The sequence below is a fragment of the Haliotis asinina genome, chromosome 10, assembly GCF_037392515.1.
Source record: "Haliotis asinina isolate JCU_RB_2024 chromosome 10, JCU_Hal_asi_v2, whole genome shotgun sequence".
Taxonomy (NCBI): domain Eukaryota; kingdom Metazoa; phylum Mollusca; class Gastropoda; order Lepetellida; family Haliotidae; genus Haliotis; species Haliotis asinina.
In genome coordinates this window covers 59,653,542-59,671,179 of record NC_090289.1, presented here as the reverse complement: position 1 = coordinate 59,671,179, position 17,638 = coordinate 59,653,542, and the positions used below count along the sequence as shown (strand labels likewise).

The window sequence follows — 17,638 nt, the reverse complement described above, 5'->3', positions numbered from 1 at the left end:
TCATGTGCCCTACTCTGAGTATGAATAAAACGTACGCGCGACCTTGGGTGATGACGGACCCGGACGTACACAAAATCGACCCTGGAACACGCCTGCAGGACTGGTTGAAAGCTCTTCACGAGAAATTTAAAGGGGAACCGACGCTGTTTATACTGGACGACTGCAGCGCTAATCGCGAGATAACAAAAAAGAGAGACATGCTATCGTACCTGGCCTTCTCCGGCCGGCATGCAAATCACAGCGTCTGGGTGCTAACGCAGAAGTTCAACTCGGTGTTGAAAGACCTCAGGGAGCAGACGCGATGGGTGGCCTTATTTCACTGCAAGGACAGGGATTCGTTCGAGGAGTGTTTGAGAAAGAACGATGTGATGAGCAAATTAGAACGGGAACGGGTGAAGAAACAGCTCGCTGAAACTAAACACGCTAAGCTCGTTCTAAAAACCGACCAACCAGTAGCATATATAGTATGCTAAGCAAAGCTAAGCAAAGCTAAGCTAAAGCTAAGCAAAGCTAAGCAAAGCTAAGCATATAGCTATGATATTTGAAGTATTTGTCGTGTGCAACTTAACCTTCATTTCTCTGTGTTTTGTCTGTATCGGGTATTATATAGTTAAAACTAAATCTTACTTGTTATATTATAAGATGGAGTGTGAGGAATTGCTCGAACAGTTGGGGGTCTCCCCCACGCCGCCGGCAGGCCCCACTGTGGGGGATTCCCCCAAGCGAGAGAAACTGGTGGCGTTGGCTGTTGGCGGCAAAGCCAAACATTACTTTGGAGACTACACCCCGGATAAAATTCACAAAATGTCAGCCGAAGAAATCGATAAGCTGTACGCTAGATACGAGTCCCGGCTCGGAGCAGAAATGACAAAGACAATAGGATCGGCTATGACCCAGATATACACCGGTATTGTATCACACTTCCTTCCCATTCCACCAGAGCGCCGACTTTACCTGTGGGAGGACCTCGAGAAAGACCCTTTTATCGAACACGCCGTGAGCTCTATCAGCTGCGGGCTGTACCACAAATATGGTATGTTGTTGGCTCCAGTGACGGCGGCGATTATCACGGCAAAACATTGTCAATTTGAGAGAAAGAATAATAATAATAGTATAGATGGATACTGCACAGGAACCAGTGGAGGTACCCCCAACAGTGGAGGAGACCCCTTCACAGGAACCAGTGAGGGAAGTGACCAGGCAGAAGAATCCTAAGAGAGTAGCTGCCGGTAAAAAACGGTGGTGTAACCAACATAAAGTGACCAACCCAACCCGACTGTTGTTGGCTGTAGGCGTAACTGCTGCCGTGGTTATAACATGGTTATACGTGGGGGTACCCTCCCACAGTGAGCCACCACCCAACAGTGAGGTAACCCCCAACAGTGGGGGTGTGGGGGTATTCCCCACTATTGACCCGCATATCATGTTATAATTTTAATATTTTATATCATATACATAATGTCTGAGGGGAAAACGTTCGTCAACGACGCATACCACGCCACAGTGGTCGCCAGTCTAGCCGTAGGGTACGCTCGGTTGACTAAAATGGTGCTTAAACAACCAACTATCAAGCTAGATTTCAACCTGCAGGATATGGGTATGCTCATAATGAACCTTGGTATGGCGATGGCCACAAAAGACATCCTAGTAAAACAAGGAATAATACCTGATAATATAATGAAATAAATATAGGGATGGCCACGATAGCTATGATGGTCGGTGGGGCGTTAGTGAATGCCCTGGCATTTTCCGGGAGTAATTTCCTCTTCTCTAAACTATGAGATGATCACGCGGCTGAAATACAGGAAGAAAGGAAGCGACACGATCTCGCTACTGAGAAATTACAAAGAGCACAGGACGAGTACGTTAAAAAACGCCTCCAGAGGATCGATTTTATTAACGAACAACTCAAGCGTGAAAACCATGCCATTAAAACATTCTACGATGTCGATGAAGCAATGAAAGAATACTACCTACTAACTGGTAAACAATTGGAACCGCTCAATAAACCCACACTCGCTCAGTACTACACACCATCCAAGGGACAAATGAATCGTGAACTGGGCTTCATAGTGTTGGGTATAGCAGCTACTGCGTTGGTTGCGAAGCAATTAAATTAAAATACCTATATAAGTAAACATGAGACCCGCTCCATACCGATGCGAATATATACTTATGGGGAAGACCGAGGCCTGTGGTAGGAAATGCAGGAATCAGGGGTTCTGTTGTTTCCATATGGGAAGTCCTAACTACACGTGTTCTGTGTGTGGTATCGGGGTTAAAGGACACTACTGTCTATGTAAAGCTCACGGAGCGAACGTAGTCAGACATCAACTCATCTACGAGAATAAAAAAGGCTACATAAAAGAACGTAGGCGACTGCTCAAGATAGCCACTTAAGGGTTACCTCCCCTTACTGTGAACCAATTAGACATTGGTTCTCTTAGGTGTAAACACGATGTCTACTGTAAGCGAGCTCAAGCGGGTCGCAAAACAGAGAGGTGTGATCGGGTATTCTCGAATGCGGAAGTCAGCATTGTTGAGATTACTAGGTTTAGAAGCCCCTCCTACAGTAAAACAATTAAAAGCTCAAGCAAAACAGCTTGGATACACGGGTTATTCAAACCTGGGGAGAGCCGGGTTAACCGCATTGTTATCACATGCCCCCGTAGCAAAACCTCTCACTGTAAAACAACTGAAAGTCGAGGCACACGATTTGGGTTTAGGCGGGTATTCCCGTATGAGAAAACCACAGCTTGTAGAATTATTACGACAGAATAGAGCTATTGACCTACAGTTCGTGCGCACTGAGCGCGCTGTAGGCAACTATTTGAGAGGTTGGCGCATGCACGTTGATAGAAACATAGACATTACAGATATCAAGCCTCTGATAGCTGATAATGTCAACCAGGAACTAAATAATCTAGGAAGTATCAAGTTTCAGATCACAGTGAAAATGTCGCTCGATAAGCAGGTTGGGAGTACCACTGAGTATGTTCAGCCTTACTTCCGAGGTCAACAAGAGGTCGCCACACATACAGAGACCATTGATACATCAATCGATACCAGTTTTCAGCAGATACGAGAATACCTAGAACGCTACACACACTTGGGGTCCGGGTGGGTTGTAGATAAAATCGATAATGTCTATCTAGACATAGCTAACTACGTGTCGTTCAGAGGCGGGTCATACCTAGCCTTGCCTCCCTACTATAGAAACAAACATGCCATAGTAAACGTTAAGAATAGAGGAAACGATTGCCTGAGGTTAGCTATCAGGTCAGCCTTATTTCCAGCTGGCACTCATTCAGATAGGCTTTCTAGCTATCCCCAAGACGATGGGCTCAACTGGGATGGTATAGATGAACCCACCCCCATATCCCAGATCACTAAAATAGAAAAACAGAATAATCTGGCTATAAATGTCTTTGGGCACGAAGGTAACACAACAATAGTACACAGGGTCAGCCCGGTGAAGGATCGCCAAGTTATCAATATATTCATGATCCAGCGAGGTGACAAGTATCACTACACATGGATAAAACACTTTAGCAAGCTGTTGCATGACCAATCAGCATACAAAGGAAAGACCCACTTCTGTGAACGATGTCTACATGGCTTCACCCGAGCTGATTTATTAGAATCCCACCGGGATGATTGTCAAGGTGTGGGGCAGACGGCCATACGAGTCGACATGCCTAAGGAAGGTGACAATATCCTAAAATTCAGTAACCACAAGAACCAAATGTCTGTGCCTTATATTATATATGCCGACTTCGAAGCCTTAGTTGTGGGGGATACCCCCAGTGGTGCCGCCGGCGAGGCTCCCTTCACCCACAAGACACAAGAGCATAAAGCCTGTTCGTTTGGATACATTGTCGTCCGTTGTGACGGGGAAACGAAAGCTCCGGTAGTGTATAGGGGGCCTGACGCGGCTGAAAGGTTTCTAAAGTGTTTGCAGGAGGAAGAAAAAATTATTAGGAATGCATTGTATAAAATCGCTCCCATGCGTCTGACCCGAGTCGACAGGCTAGCCCACGGTAGTAGCACTAACTGTCACGTGTGTGAATCACCACTTAACGGTGATTCGGTGAGAGATCACTGTCACATAACTGGTAAGTATAGAGGCGCCGCTCACAACGCGTGCAACCTCAAGCTTAAAATCAACCCTAAGACAATAAACATCCCCGTTGTCTTTCACAACTTGAGAGGGTACGACTCACACTTGATCATGCAGGCCATCGCGAAAATCGATGGTAATATAACGTGCATCCCCAACAACATGGAGAGATACATCTCCTTCAGCTTAAACGGACTTAGGTTCATTGACTCGTTTCAGTTCCTCCTGTCGTCACTCGACAGTCTGGTCAAGGCCAACAATACCTTCCCTATCACCGATCGATACACAGACGCCGAGACTAGACCCCTTCTTATGAGGAAGGGTGTGTACCCCTATGAGTACATGGATAGTTGGGTCAAGTTCACCGAGACCAGACTACCCCCTATTGACTGCTTTTATAGCAAGCTGAATGAGGCGTCCGTCTCACGAGATGATTACTCGCACGCGACTAACGTATGGAATAAACTGGGTTGTAAGAACCTGGGTGATTATCACGACCTGTACTTGAGGACAGATGTACTGCTGTTAGCCGACGTGTTTGAAACGTTTAGGCGGACATGTTTCAAGCAGTATAAACTCGACCCCGCATGGTATTACACCAGCCCAGGTCTGTCGTGGGATGCCTTGCTTAAAAAGACCGGAGTTAATTTGGAATTGCTCACAGATTACGACATGCACCTATTCATTGAGAAAGGTTTGCGAGGTGGGATTTCCATGGCATCCAAACGATACGCGAAAGCAAATAATCAATACGTGAAAGGTTACGATCCTAACAAACCAACCAATCACATTCTCTACCTCGACGCAAACAACCTGTACGGCTGGGCCATGAGTCAGCATCTACCTACAGGGGGATTCGAATGGGTACCCCACGTTGATGTTATGGGGGTTGCACCAGATTCGAACAAAGGTTATATCCTCGAGGTTGACTTAGAGTATCCCAAGGAATTACACACATCGCACAACAGCTACCCCCTGGCCCCCGAACGTATGAGGGTTAACCCAGACTGGATGTCTGAGTACCAACATAACTTGTCAGGTGGGCGTGTGACAGACGTTGAAAAACTCGTGCCTAACTTAATGAATAAGACCAAGTACATCGTTCACTATCGCAACCTACAGCTGTACCTGTCGTTGGGTATGAGGCTGACCAAAATACACAGGGTGCTCATGTTCGACCAGAGTCCATGGATGGAGCCCTACATCAGAATGAACACAGACCTACGAAAAAAAGCCACCAGTGATTTTGAGAAAAATCTCTACAAGCTCATGAACAACTCGGTGTTTGGTAAGACTATGGAGAACCTGAGGAAACACGTGACCGTGAAGCTGGTTCGGTCGAGTGAGGAAGACAAGCTCAGGAGATTGATAGCCAGTCCGGCATTCAACCGTAGTAAGATATTCACAGACAACCTGGTTGCCCTACACATGAAGAAAAGTCACATAAAATTCAACCGGCCTGTTTACGTGGGGATGAGCATCCTCGATTTATCCAAACACCTGATGTACGACTTTTACTACAACGAGCTCAAGAAACAGTACGGCGACAGGTGTGAAGTGCTGTACACTGACACGGATTCCCTGCTGATGGAGATTCGAACCGAGGACGTGTACGAGGACATGAAAAAACACCTCGATTTATACGACACCAGCGACTACCCTAAGACCCATGCCATACACAGTACGGTAAATAAAAAGGTCCTAGGTAAGATGAAGGACGAGTGTGCTGGCACGCCCATAGCCGAGTACATAGGTTTGAGACCTAAGATGTACTCCATACTGAAAGCCGACAATAGTGAGATCCGGAAGGCTAAGGGGGTTAAGAAGTATGTGGTGAAACAACACATCAAACACGCCAGATTCAAGGAAGCCCTGTTCAAGACCCGTACCTTTAGGCATAAAATGAACACACTTAGAAGTGATGGACATAAGATATACGGACTGACTATAAACAAGACGTCCCTGTCGCCTATGGACACGAAATGTTGGATAGCTATTGATGGGATAAACACATACGCGTATGGACATGAAAAAAATTGAGGCTATTTACTACTGCCCGCGTGGGTACTGGAAAGGAGCTAGCGCAGTAGATAAGCTAGCTAAAATAGCGCGAGTACCCCCGGAGGAAGCCAAAGCGTGGCTTGAAAAACAAGCCCTGTGGCAGATCTATTTGCCGGCACCACGCTACGTGCCTAGAAGGAGGTTCGGTATTAACATACCTAATAGCGTTCACCAGGCAGACCTACTGTTCCTACCCCACGACAAGAGGTACAAGTATGCCTTAACCGTAGTGGACGTAGCCAGTCGTTACAAGGAAGCCGAACCCTTGACCACGAAAGATTCGGCCCAGGTAGCCAGAGGATTCGAACGCATATACAAACGCAGCCCGCTGACGTGGCCAACAGAGCTGCAAGTTGACCCCGGACGGGAGTTCATGGGTGCCGTGTCACAACTGCTAGCCAAACACGATACAAAGGTCAGGCGTGGCACGGCCGGAGCCCATCGCAGCCAAGCCATAGTTGAGAGATTTAATAGGACTTTGGCTGAGCGCTTGTTCGGATATCAGTATGCTAGGGAGATGGCCACCCCTGGAAAACGATCGACTGAATGGGTCACTAGGTTACCCAAGGTGGTGTCGGCAATCAACCATGAAGTCACCCGTCTCACCGGTAAGAAACCGGCAGACGCTATCAAACTAAAATCAATAGTTGCAGAGTCGGCCGCTCCATTGCGTGGGAAGGAGAAACAGATACCAGATAGGGCCCTAGTGAGGTATCTATACCAGCCGGGGGAACACGAGGGCGATAGCCGTAAGCGAGCCACCGATCCTATATGGTCAGTCAAAACTTACAACATAGATAAAGTGGATATGAAAGCCGACGAACCTAACTTGTACTACTTGAGGGATGGGCCGGGTAGGGGGTTTGTAAGAGAAGAATTATTGATCGTACCGTACGGCACAGTGTTACCTCCTACCAACACAAAGTAGGCATAGTAATTACCGCCAACTTTTTTGTAGTAGGGGTAATAGTAGCAAGAGCTAATGACCCAACCAAAGCCTTATTTACTAAATAAGGCTTTGTAGAGACATTTCTTGAAAGTGGTCCAGAACCCCTATTCCCTATACTACTTCCTGGATTCTCGATTTATAGGGATATGCAGGTATGCATCCTTCATGTTGTAAATGAGACCGAATTTCTCTCTGGAATTCTTCTTCAGTACTAAGAAAACTGGGGAGTTGGGCGTTAGACTCTGTGGCTGTATTACTTCTACTGCTCCCTTCTGCAATAGTGTTGATATAGCATCAGTCAGCTTGTCTAGTTGATTGTCTGCGTAGATGATGGGAGTAGGTAGTTTTGAGAGCAGTGGTGTATCCTCCAGCAGAATCTTGTAGCCATCTCGTAGAATATTCATGACATAGTTGTCATTGAGGATTCCCCAATTTTCCCAATAGCATTGAAGACGTCCATCCACTTGAGACGGTTGTACAGGAACGGCTGGGGGTGGAAGATTCCAGTCATTCCGAAACTGATCTTCAGCGTTTATTCCCTGTACTGCCCCTAGACGATCTTCCTGATGTCTGAGATCGTTTATTTCCTCCATAGGGGCAACAAAGGGAAGAAGACGATTTCTCCCATTGATCGTGGAATTTCTTGTCACTCACTCTTTGAGCCCTGGAAAACTTGGACTTGCTAGTGTAACACTGACTTGTCTGCTTAAGGACAGAAGTCTCGATGGATTTCATCATCATAACTTCCCTTGAATCTTGAGTAACCGATCTTGCTACCTCTTCAATCCTTCTGTCGAATACCGTAGGTGCAGACCATGGGACTTGATACAAAGGCTTTGTGAAGTTTTCACTCCATGAAGCAGCGGACAGAAGCCCCTGTCTCTGAAGTATATTAATCCCTGCAGTGGTAGAAGCTAGATGTTCGGACATCTGCTGATCCTTCCTCTGTGTAACAAGAGCCGACAGGATCATCCTTTCTTCCTCATTTACCGGGTTGCTAAACTTTGCGATGAGAGTCTCGTTGATGGCTCTAGATCGAGGTAATCCGAAGAAGGTTCGCCTCTTGGCAGTGTCAAATTGCGTCTTCCACCTTAAAATCTGCTGCGAGCCGATTTGATGACTTTATAACCTTCGTCGACATCAGGCACTCTGATGAATGGCTCCATGCGATGAAGAGGGAAACGACATGCATTAAAAGGCGGCACATGTTTCTGTTGAAACTTGGTTGCAGTCTTGAATGCTGTAGGAATCTCAAGAATCGTAGATACAGGAGCTATTGGTGGGAATGTTAACGTATCAATGTCGTCATTCTTCATCTTGTACGTGTTGAACTCCTTGGTATCCTTAGATGGGGAAACCAGGTTTAAACCATCTGTGATCTATGATGTGACTTCTGAGTCCGAAAATAAGGCTTCCTCCGGTGACAAATCATGATGATGTATAGCTTCATTCTTCCTAGAGTAGGACGAATTTATAGATCGCTGACGACCCCAACTGTGTGAGTCTAAGTCCGCAGGGGAGGATGACTGCATACAACGTCTTCTATGAACAGGGAAGACTGAAGGAGACCTTCTCTGCTGATGAGTCCATCCACGAGTGCACTCACCCCAAGTATAACAACTTGTGCAAGTGCACTCACTCGGCGTGGGTTTGTCCTTCTCTGTCTTGCCATCTGATGACCGGGACCTGGATCTTCTCTAGTGCGTGCCTGCATGCACCTCCTCTTCATCCTCAGACATGTGTGCAGATCTAGATGAATGCTTTTGTTGTTTTGCAGTCGACATCGTTGATGAGTGCAGTCGTCTTTCCTCTTCCAATCTTCGTTCTATAAGGTTCATCATCTGCATGAAGACGCCTGTGTTGAATGCATTTGGAGCGTGCATTGACGACTGTGTTGAAAAGTTGTCTACAAAGCCTGAGGTTGAAGTCGACATCTGCGATGTCTGTTGTAGATGAGATGTGTTCTGAGGCATTGGAGCTGTCGTCGATGTCGATCTAGTTGCCAATGTCCGTTGGCTGGTGTCTTCACCAGCTCAGTTGAGCTCAGTCTCAGTTGATGAAATATGTGTTAGAAATAGCCACAATATTCACAAATTTGTACAATAATAACAAATATATATAAGCCAAAAAAACGCATACAGCACAAATTTAGTTAGAAAAACCAAAAGAATGAACGATTTACCGCCGTGTACGGGACCCAAGGTCCCTCCAGCCACCCTAATCGGGTGTCATGTCAGTCAGCTGAACATATGCATGAGCAAGGGAGGTAATACATGGGTGAGTGTGAATTTCTTTTAGAAGTGAACTTTAAGGGATTTCAGGTGTTCCATTACCTTCGTCAGGAAGAGGAGATAAGCAATTAAGCATGAGTCAGGATAAGTAGAAATATGATAAGTTTAAAATATGCTAAATGTGTCAGTCATCAGGAAACATCAGAAACACAGGAGATGTTTCGTACTTGACTTGTCGAACATCTCTTGCACTAACTGTAGCCTCTTGACTAGCACAGCCAATAGTCTTCCCAGAAGCTTCATTAAGCTAAGATATCCAGCAAAGTCACTGATTAATGGTCAACAGGATACTGACCTCGGCACACTGCTGGACAGTGCTGGGACCCACTCCGCCATCTACCTCGATGTCCAAACTCCGTGACTTTTCACGCAAGAACTGCACCTGGTAACAACAAACATGTAAATCCCTGTCGCTTCAACTTACACTCTCAATACAGTGTGTAAGTTTTAGTGTTATGCTGCACTCAGCAATATTCCAGTTAAATGACTGTATAACATAACATACAAGCTGGGACTGAATGAATCTTGTTTTATGCCACACAGATATTTTCCACCATAATAATGGAAGGACACACAGAAAATTGTCTCAGACATCACATATGTAACATAATCCTGGGCAGGTCTTCCAGGACCTACAAAACAGTGACCATGGTGATTTTAACTCTTAATCCATGTTCAGTGGTGAGACATATATCATTGAATCATTTGCAAATTATTCAATGAATGACACTTGGGAAGCACTGACTTATGCAGATCTGTAACCATCAGTTCTCAAACATACTTCATTTGATATAAAATTAGCAAATTCAAAGTGAATGTTTACCTTTGATAAACATTCACCCATAAACTTCTGTCCCCCAAAGCCAGGGTTAACTGTCATGACGAGCACAAGATCTACCATGTCCAGATATGGCAGCACACCGTCTACACTGGTTGGGGGGTTAATGGCAAGACCCACCTGTTTAACACACACAGATACCACTGCAGAAGACAGTTATTACCAACAGTTGTAGGGTTAACAAATGTCTGACCTCACCACTATCTATCTACAGTCACCATAGACTCCTAATATTGACAAATGCAGAAAACATAGGCCTAGAGTCATGCAAAAAGCAATGACTTCCTGTTTGATTTTCAAAAATACATTGATAGATCAAATTTTCATGCTCTAAGTTGAAGTCTTGGTACATTCAAAGTGTGAGGAGAACACAACTAGGGCTGTAACGAGAACAGTAAGAGGTAAATATACATATTATGGATATTGGATAACAGATACAGGGTGATGATCCCCTGTGCAGGTCAGCAGTAGACAAATTTTCCTTATCATAATCTAAAGTAAAACTGTATCAAAATAATTCTTAATACCCACTGATCACAAAGTGTCAGAGAAGATATACACGAAACATAAAAACAATGAAGGAATGCATTTCCAAGCACTATAATAAGTAAGTAAAGTTATATTTTGGCCAACTTATTTACGAGACATGACACATGACCTTCATTCCTGCCTCCTTAATCATCCTGATACATCGTCCAGGATCCTCAGCTGCTTCCAAGTGAAAGGTGTACATGTCTGCTCCAGCATCAGCCATAGACTTCACCCACTGCAACACACAACACTACAGTATAGAAGAAGAGCATCTTATCACCAGCATTGGCCAACAGACACCACCTACTGCAACACACAACACACTGTGGAAGAAGAGTGTCTCATCACGACACTGGCTCACAGACACCACCTACTGAGACCCACAACAACACAATATGGAAGAAGAGTGTCTCACCACCAGCACTGGCCAACAGACACCACTCACTGCAACACACATCACACTGTGGAAGAAGAGTGTCTCATCACCAGCAATGGCCCACAGACACCACCCATTGCAACATACAACACATTGTATAAGAAGAGTGTCTCACCACCAGCACTGGCCCACAGACACCACCCACTGCTACACACAACAACACAATATAGACGAAGAGTATCTCACCACCAGCATTGGCCAACAGACACCACCCACTGCTACACACAACAACACAATATACACGAAGAGTATCTCACCACCAGCATTGGCCAACAGACACCACTTACTGCAACACACAACAACACAATATGGAAGAAAAGCATTTCATCACCAGCACTGGCCCACACACATGACCCACTACGACACACAATGCATAATAGAAGAACAGTAACTTACCACCAGCATTGGACCACACTCACCACCCACTGCAACTCACAACACATTGTATAAGAAGAACATCTCACCACCAGCACTGGCTAACAGACACCACCCACTGCAACACACAACACATTGTGGAAGAAGAGCATCTTGCCACCAGCACTGGCCCACAGACACCACCCACTGCAGCACACAACACACTGTGGAAGAAGAGTGTCTCACCACCAACATTGTCCAACAGCAACCACCCACTGCAACACACAACACATTGTGAAAGAAGAGCATCTCCCTCTCAGTTTCATTCTCCTAAAAAATAATGCCTCAGTAATATAGACATGTGTACCAAAGCCCTGACCTGCACAATTATTGGGTGTAGACAGATCTCAACACTCAACACTGTAGTGATATCATCATGTTCCGGAGTCTGTCAACACACTTGACATGCTTCCTGCTCAGCAAACCATACATCTGCCTGCATCAGAAATTGCCTGTCTCATCCAGAGTTAAATACAACCAGCAAAACATGATCCTTCCAGCTATAATGAGCAAGACTGACTTGGACCTTAATTGTACAATATTATTCTCTTTCTTCCACTTAAGTCTGAAGAATAATTGGGATTTTCTTGTTTTGTTTTTATTTGGGTTTGTGCATGTAAGGAGGCAACAGTCATATGCATGTGTAAATGACATATGTAACTCAGATTACAAAGCATGACTAGTCATCATGTGACCTCCACAAATACGTTTTGCTATGTGTTAAGCACAATGTGATCAGACACAACACTTTAGACACAACACTTTAACCCACAATGTGACCAGATACAACCCTTTAACCCGCAATGTGATCATATACAACCCTTTAACCCACAATGTGATCAGAAACAATACTTTAACTCACAATGTGATCAGATAAAACCCTTTAACTCACAATGTGATCAGACAACTCTTAAACCCTGATCAGCTACCATGTGACTAGCCAGAACATCCTCTAACACATCATCAGCCACATAGCTCAAACACTATATGATCAGTCCCAGCATGCTCTGCCACATGATCAGCCACGTATTCAGCTATGTGTTAAGCACAAAATGCTCCGCCACAACATGCTCTGCCAAATGAGCAGTCACAAGATGCTCCGTCACATGATCAGCCACATGTTCCGCCAGATGATCAGCAATGTATTTAGCTATGTGTTAAGCACAACATGCTCCGCCAAATGATTAGCCACTACATGCTCTGCCAGATGATTAGCCACTACATGCTCTGCCAGATGATTAGCCACTACATGCTCTGCCAGATGATCAGTCACAACATGCTCTGTCAGATGATCAGCCACTTGGTAAGCAAGAAGATCAGCCACGTATTTAGCTATGTGTTAACCACAACATGCTCCGCCAGATGATAAGCTACAACATGCTCGGCCAGATGATCAGCCAGAACATGTTCGGCCAGATGAATAGCCAGAACATGCTCAGCCAGATGATCCGCCAGAACATGCTCCGTCACATGATAAGCCACAACATGCTCCATCAGATGATCAGCCACTACATGCTCTGCCACATGATCAGCCACGTATTCAGCTATGTGTCAAGCACAACATGCTCGGCCAGATGATCAGCCACTACATGCTCTGCCACAAGATAAGCAACATATTTAGCTATATGTTAAGCACAACATGCTCCTCCAGATGATCAGCCACACCATGCTCCACCAGATGATCAGCCACATGTTCAGATATGTTTAAGCCACAACATGCACCACCACATATCAGCCACAACATGCACCGCCACATATCAGCCACAACATGCACCACCACAACATGCACCACCACATATCAGCCACATGTTTTGCCATGGAAAAACCTTTGTGATAAGCCATGTACATAAGTCATCACATTATCAACTTCTACATGATCAGCCACAATGTGTTTAGCAAGGTGTTGTAACAATGTGATCTGCCACATATTTGTTACGCCACAACACGCTCCATCACACACTAGCCATGTGCTCAGCCTTGTATTTAGCTGTGTGTTATATGCTAGCATCTGATCAGCCACAACATGATGAACTACCACGTGACCAACCACAATGTGATCAACCACAGTGTGATCATCCACAGTGTGATCAACCACCGTGTGATCAACCACAATGTGATCATCCACAGTGTGATCATCCACAGTGTGATCATCCACAGTGTGATGAACCACCATGTGATGAACCACCATGTGATCATCCACAGTGTGATCATCCACAGTGCGATCAACCACAGTGCGATCAACCACAGTGTGATCATCCACAGTGCGATCAACCACAGTGCGATCAACCACAGTGCGATCAACCACAGTGTGATCATCCACAGTGTGATCAACCACAATGTGGTCATCCACAATGTGGTCATCCACAACATGATTCCACTATATAGTTATCCGTCACATATATGACAGCATGAGATTTTTCCATAATTGGTATTATGTTTGTTCTTTTCTGGCTTCATCACAAAGCAAACTAACAACAAGGCAACATACAATAAAGTCATGTAGCCACCTTTGGTTTGACATTTTAGGTTTGTGAGAAGTTTGTTAATGTCAGTTTGTCATGTATACAACCTACTCAAGGTTTCAGTCAAATATGGATGCACAGCCTGTCTCAGTGTCTGTTGACACTTGCCGACCTGGCAGTATATTAGCTTGCATATAATTTGGGTACTGTCTACAGCATTCGCCGTGGCTTTGGTTATGGAAACGACTGTCTGATCTAAATCCATAGAATGATGAATTACCAATCTACTCGCTGCTAGTAAGCTGTACTTACTGAACAAAAGCTTTAAAGTAATGTGTAAACGTAAATGTGATTAGCAATTTTAAGTGCGAGAGGCTTCCGTGGTCTAAGGGAGGCAACTCCTACAATACGAGGCGTAAATTACTGTTCAAGCCGAAGATAAGCTTTGTCATGCCGTGTATCAATAAGTGAATACTTTATCTACACATTCCGATTACAACTGCTAGTTGTCCGCGTTAAATAAGTTGTGAAATAATAGAAGTAAACCTTTTCAGGTTCCGAGACCATCATATGCATCTCAAAGAAAACTCCAGGCAGCTTCGGTCTCAAACATTCAACCACAGGATGGCCGAATGTCAGATTGGGCACAAAATGTCCGTCCATCACATCAAGATGCATATAGTCAGATCCACAGTTCATAAACCGCTGACATTCAGTGGCTAGGTCCGAGAGATCGGCATTCAATATAGAGGGCCCGATCCTACACGCACATCCATTGGAGAGCGCCATCTTGGTTCAACTGAGGTCAAGGTTGAGTTAAATCAACTAGACCTTATTGCTTTTCATTTGATTAGCGGACAAAACAATTTGATGAGTGCTGTTCCACGCTGTGGCGCAGTGATGTCCCAGCAAAACATAACTGTCACAAGCCTTTGCATACCCCGTGGGCGAACTTTCATTCTTTTCTAAACAAACGCGCCCATTCAGAATGTTAAACACAAGTTTTTTTCAGTTCGATTTCCATACCGTTTTGCAAGATATTCTACAACTGCGACAATGAGGTGCACGCTTCTCATAATGACTTAGCATATCACAGCTAGCAGTGTCTCAGGCATTCCTCGTGCCCGAACTTTTGTCTTTCGGCCCCGGAGTGTGCGTAGAGGTTATAAGTCTGCTGTCTGAAAGTCTGAGTTTCCATGCTCCACTGTAATGGTGACACAGCACTTCAGCACTGGGTGACGCATAAGTAGCACATAGACGCATGCTCCTGCTTGCCAATAAAAGTATTTGTTGTGAAATCACAGACGAACGGGCTTATGATTATGCAAGCTTTAAAAGCAAAATTTACCCATTGTTTTGCTTGAACGTTTATTTGCCACTCAAAGAAGTTGATTCAGTTGTGTTTGCACAAAACAGATATATGTATACTGTCATAACACTTCAAACGTTTATAAAGTGCAAATCATTATGTATAGTATCATAATAATCTAAACCTATATCCAGAGTATATCGTTACGGTATACCATTTCAGCAACAATAAGTGAGTGAGTGAGTGAGTTTAGCTTTTCGCAGCTCTCCGCAATATTCCAGCTATATGGCGGCGGCCTGTAAATAATCGAGTCTGGACCAGACAATCCAGTGATCAACAACATGAGCATCGATCCGCTCAATTGGGAACCGATGACGTGTCAACCAAGAACAGCGAGCCTGACCATCCGATCCCGTTAGTCGCCTCTTACGACAAGCACAGTCGCCTTTTATGGCAATTAGCAATAATAAAAATAATAATATCTTTCAAACCTTTGTTAGAAATTTCTGCGACGCGAACTTGGTATGAGGTAGATCTATTTCGTAATTAGATAGGGCGCCATTTTTTTTTTCAAAAATGTCTTAGATTTATTACTTGGATAGGTACGCATGTTAACAATCCCTGTTTTGGCGAAGTTGATAACTTTCCACTTTTATAACCACAGTTTAGGGAATTAAGAAGACTATCTCTTAAATCTTTCCACAGACCGAGAAAAATTATGTAGTGAAACCATCGAGTCCTGGATTTATTTCATTGTTTCATGTTTTCAAGAGGGCACGACAGGTCCTTTATGTTAAATCCCCTTTAAGGTTAATTTGTCAGATCTTTTAAAACAGGGACCTTTTCGTTTCAAACAAATTTGGTGATATGCAAGGACGTGTAGATCAGTGGAAAACAAAGATACTTGAATGAAAATTTGTCTACCAATGCATTGCTGTCTTGTCCATATTTCATGAGAATAGCAATCATCACAGTGATCACTGCTGTCCACCAGGTGGTGTTGAAGTCAGTACCTCGTATGACCACCTCCAGCAGCTACCACTGCCAGACACCTCCTGGGTACAGATCGAATCAGTCGTTGGATATTTTGATGTGGAATCCTTCTCTATTCCTCCTGCAGCATGTGGAACAACTGTTGAAAATTCTGTGACTGATTACGACGCCGACATAACCGTCTATCGATCCGACCCCAAAGGTGTTCAAATGGGTTTAGATCCGGGGATCTGGGGGGCCAGGGGAGGGTACTGATGTTGTTATTAGCAAGGTAGTCCACGGTGGCACGTGCTACGTGGGGCCTGGCGTTGTCCTGTTGGAAAAGCTGCCGTTGACGGTCAACAAGGTGAAGGACGTGCGGACGGAGAATCTGGTCGATGTATCTATTGGCCGTCAGATTGCCTTGGACAAGAACAAGTTCCGATCTGCGGGTGTATGAGAATATCTCCCCACATCATAACACTCTCACTGCCCAATCTGTCCACCTGTCTGATGCAGTCAGGAGCAAAACGTTCATGACGTCGTCTGTAGACACGGTCTCTACCATCATGTCGCCTGAGGAGATAATGGGATTCATCGTAAAACCATATGCGCCTCCAGTTTGCCAGGTTCCATGGCAGCAAAGTGTTACACCATCTCACTCGTCGACGTCGATGTAGTCGTGTCAAGGAGGGGGCAACTTTTGGATGTTTGACACACATTCCTACTTCTCGGAGACAGTTCCTGATTGTTTGAACGGACACTCTTCGTCCTCCAAACTCTTCTTGTGCCGTGTCCCTGGTGGTACGATAGCGGTCACGTAGGTGGGTTTCCCGCTTGTACCGATCTTGGGCAGGTATGGTGACTCTAGGTCTTCCAGATCTTGGACGGCTATTTGTCTAATTTGTTTGACGAAATCGACCCCACAGTCGGGTTATTGTGCTGGGATGAACGCTGAAGATCCTTGCCACCTCACTCTTTGACTCGCCAGCTCGTCCAATTGCCTGATTTCGATCGGCAGCGTTGAGACGTCCAATTTTCATGCACAGTACTTACAAAGATCGTGGATGAAATTGTGAGATTCATTTGGGTCGTTTATAGTCACATGATGTACTGATGCTTTACACGTGAAAAACAATCACTGTGCCTGATATTTGTGAAACCGGAACTGTCTCAATATGTGAACAGACACGGTGGTGTTCACAATATGGCCTTTATTTATAATCATGTAGAAAAAACCCTGAAACAATTAAAA

At 44.8% G+C, this 17,638-nt stretch overlaps 1 protein-coding gene across 1 annotated transcript in view; it reads right to left on the bottom strand.

The window, feature by feature from the left end:
• Positions 1-15,242, bottom strand: part of LOC137298358 (ribulose-phosphate 3-epimerase-like) — a 33,011-nt gene extending 17,769 nt beyond the window's left edge. The window contains exons 1-4 of the mRNA XM_067830578.1: positions 14,649-15,242; positions 10,918-11,025; positions 10,245-10,379; positions 9,717-9,803 (exon numbers count right to left, since the gene is read on the bottom strand). Of these exons, the coding sequence (XP_067686679.1) occupies positions 9,717-9,803; positions 10,245-10,379; positions 10,918-11,025; positions 14,649-14,891 (573 nt within the window). The 5' untranslated portion in view covers positions 14,892-15,242. The remainder of the gene's footprint in view (positions 1-9,716; positions 9,804-10,244; positions 10,380-10,917; positions 11,026-14,648) is intronic.
• Positions 15,243-17,638: the final 2,396 nt, after the last annotated feature.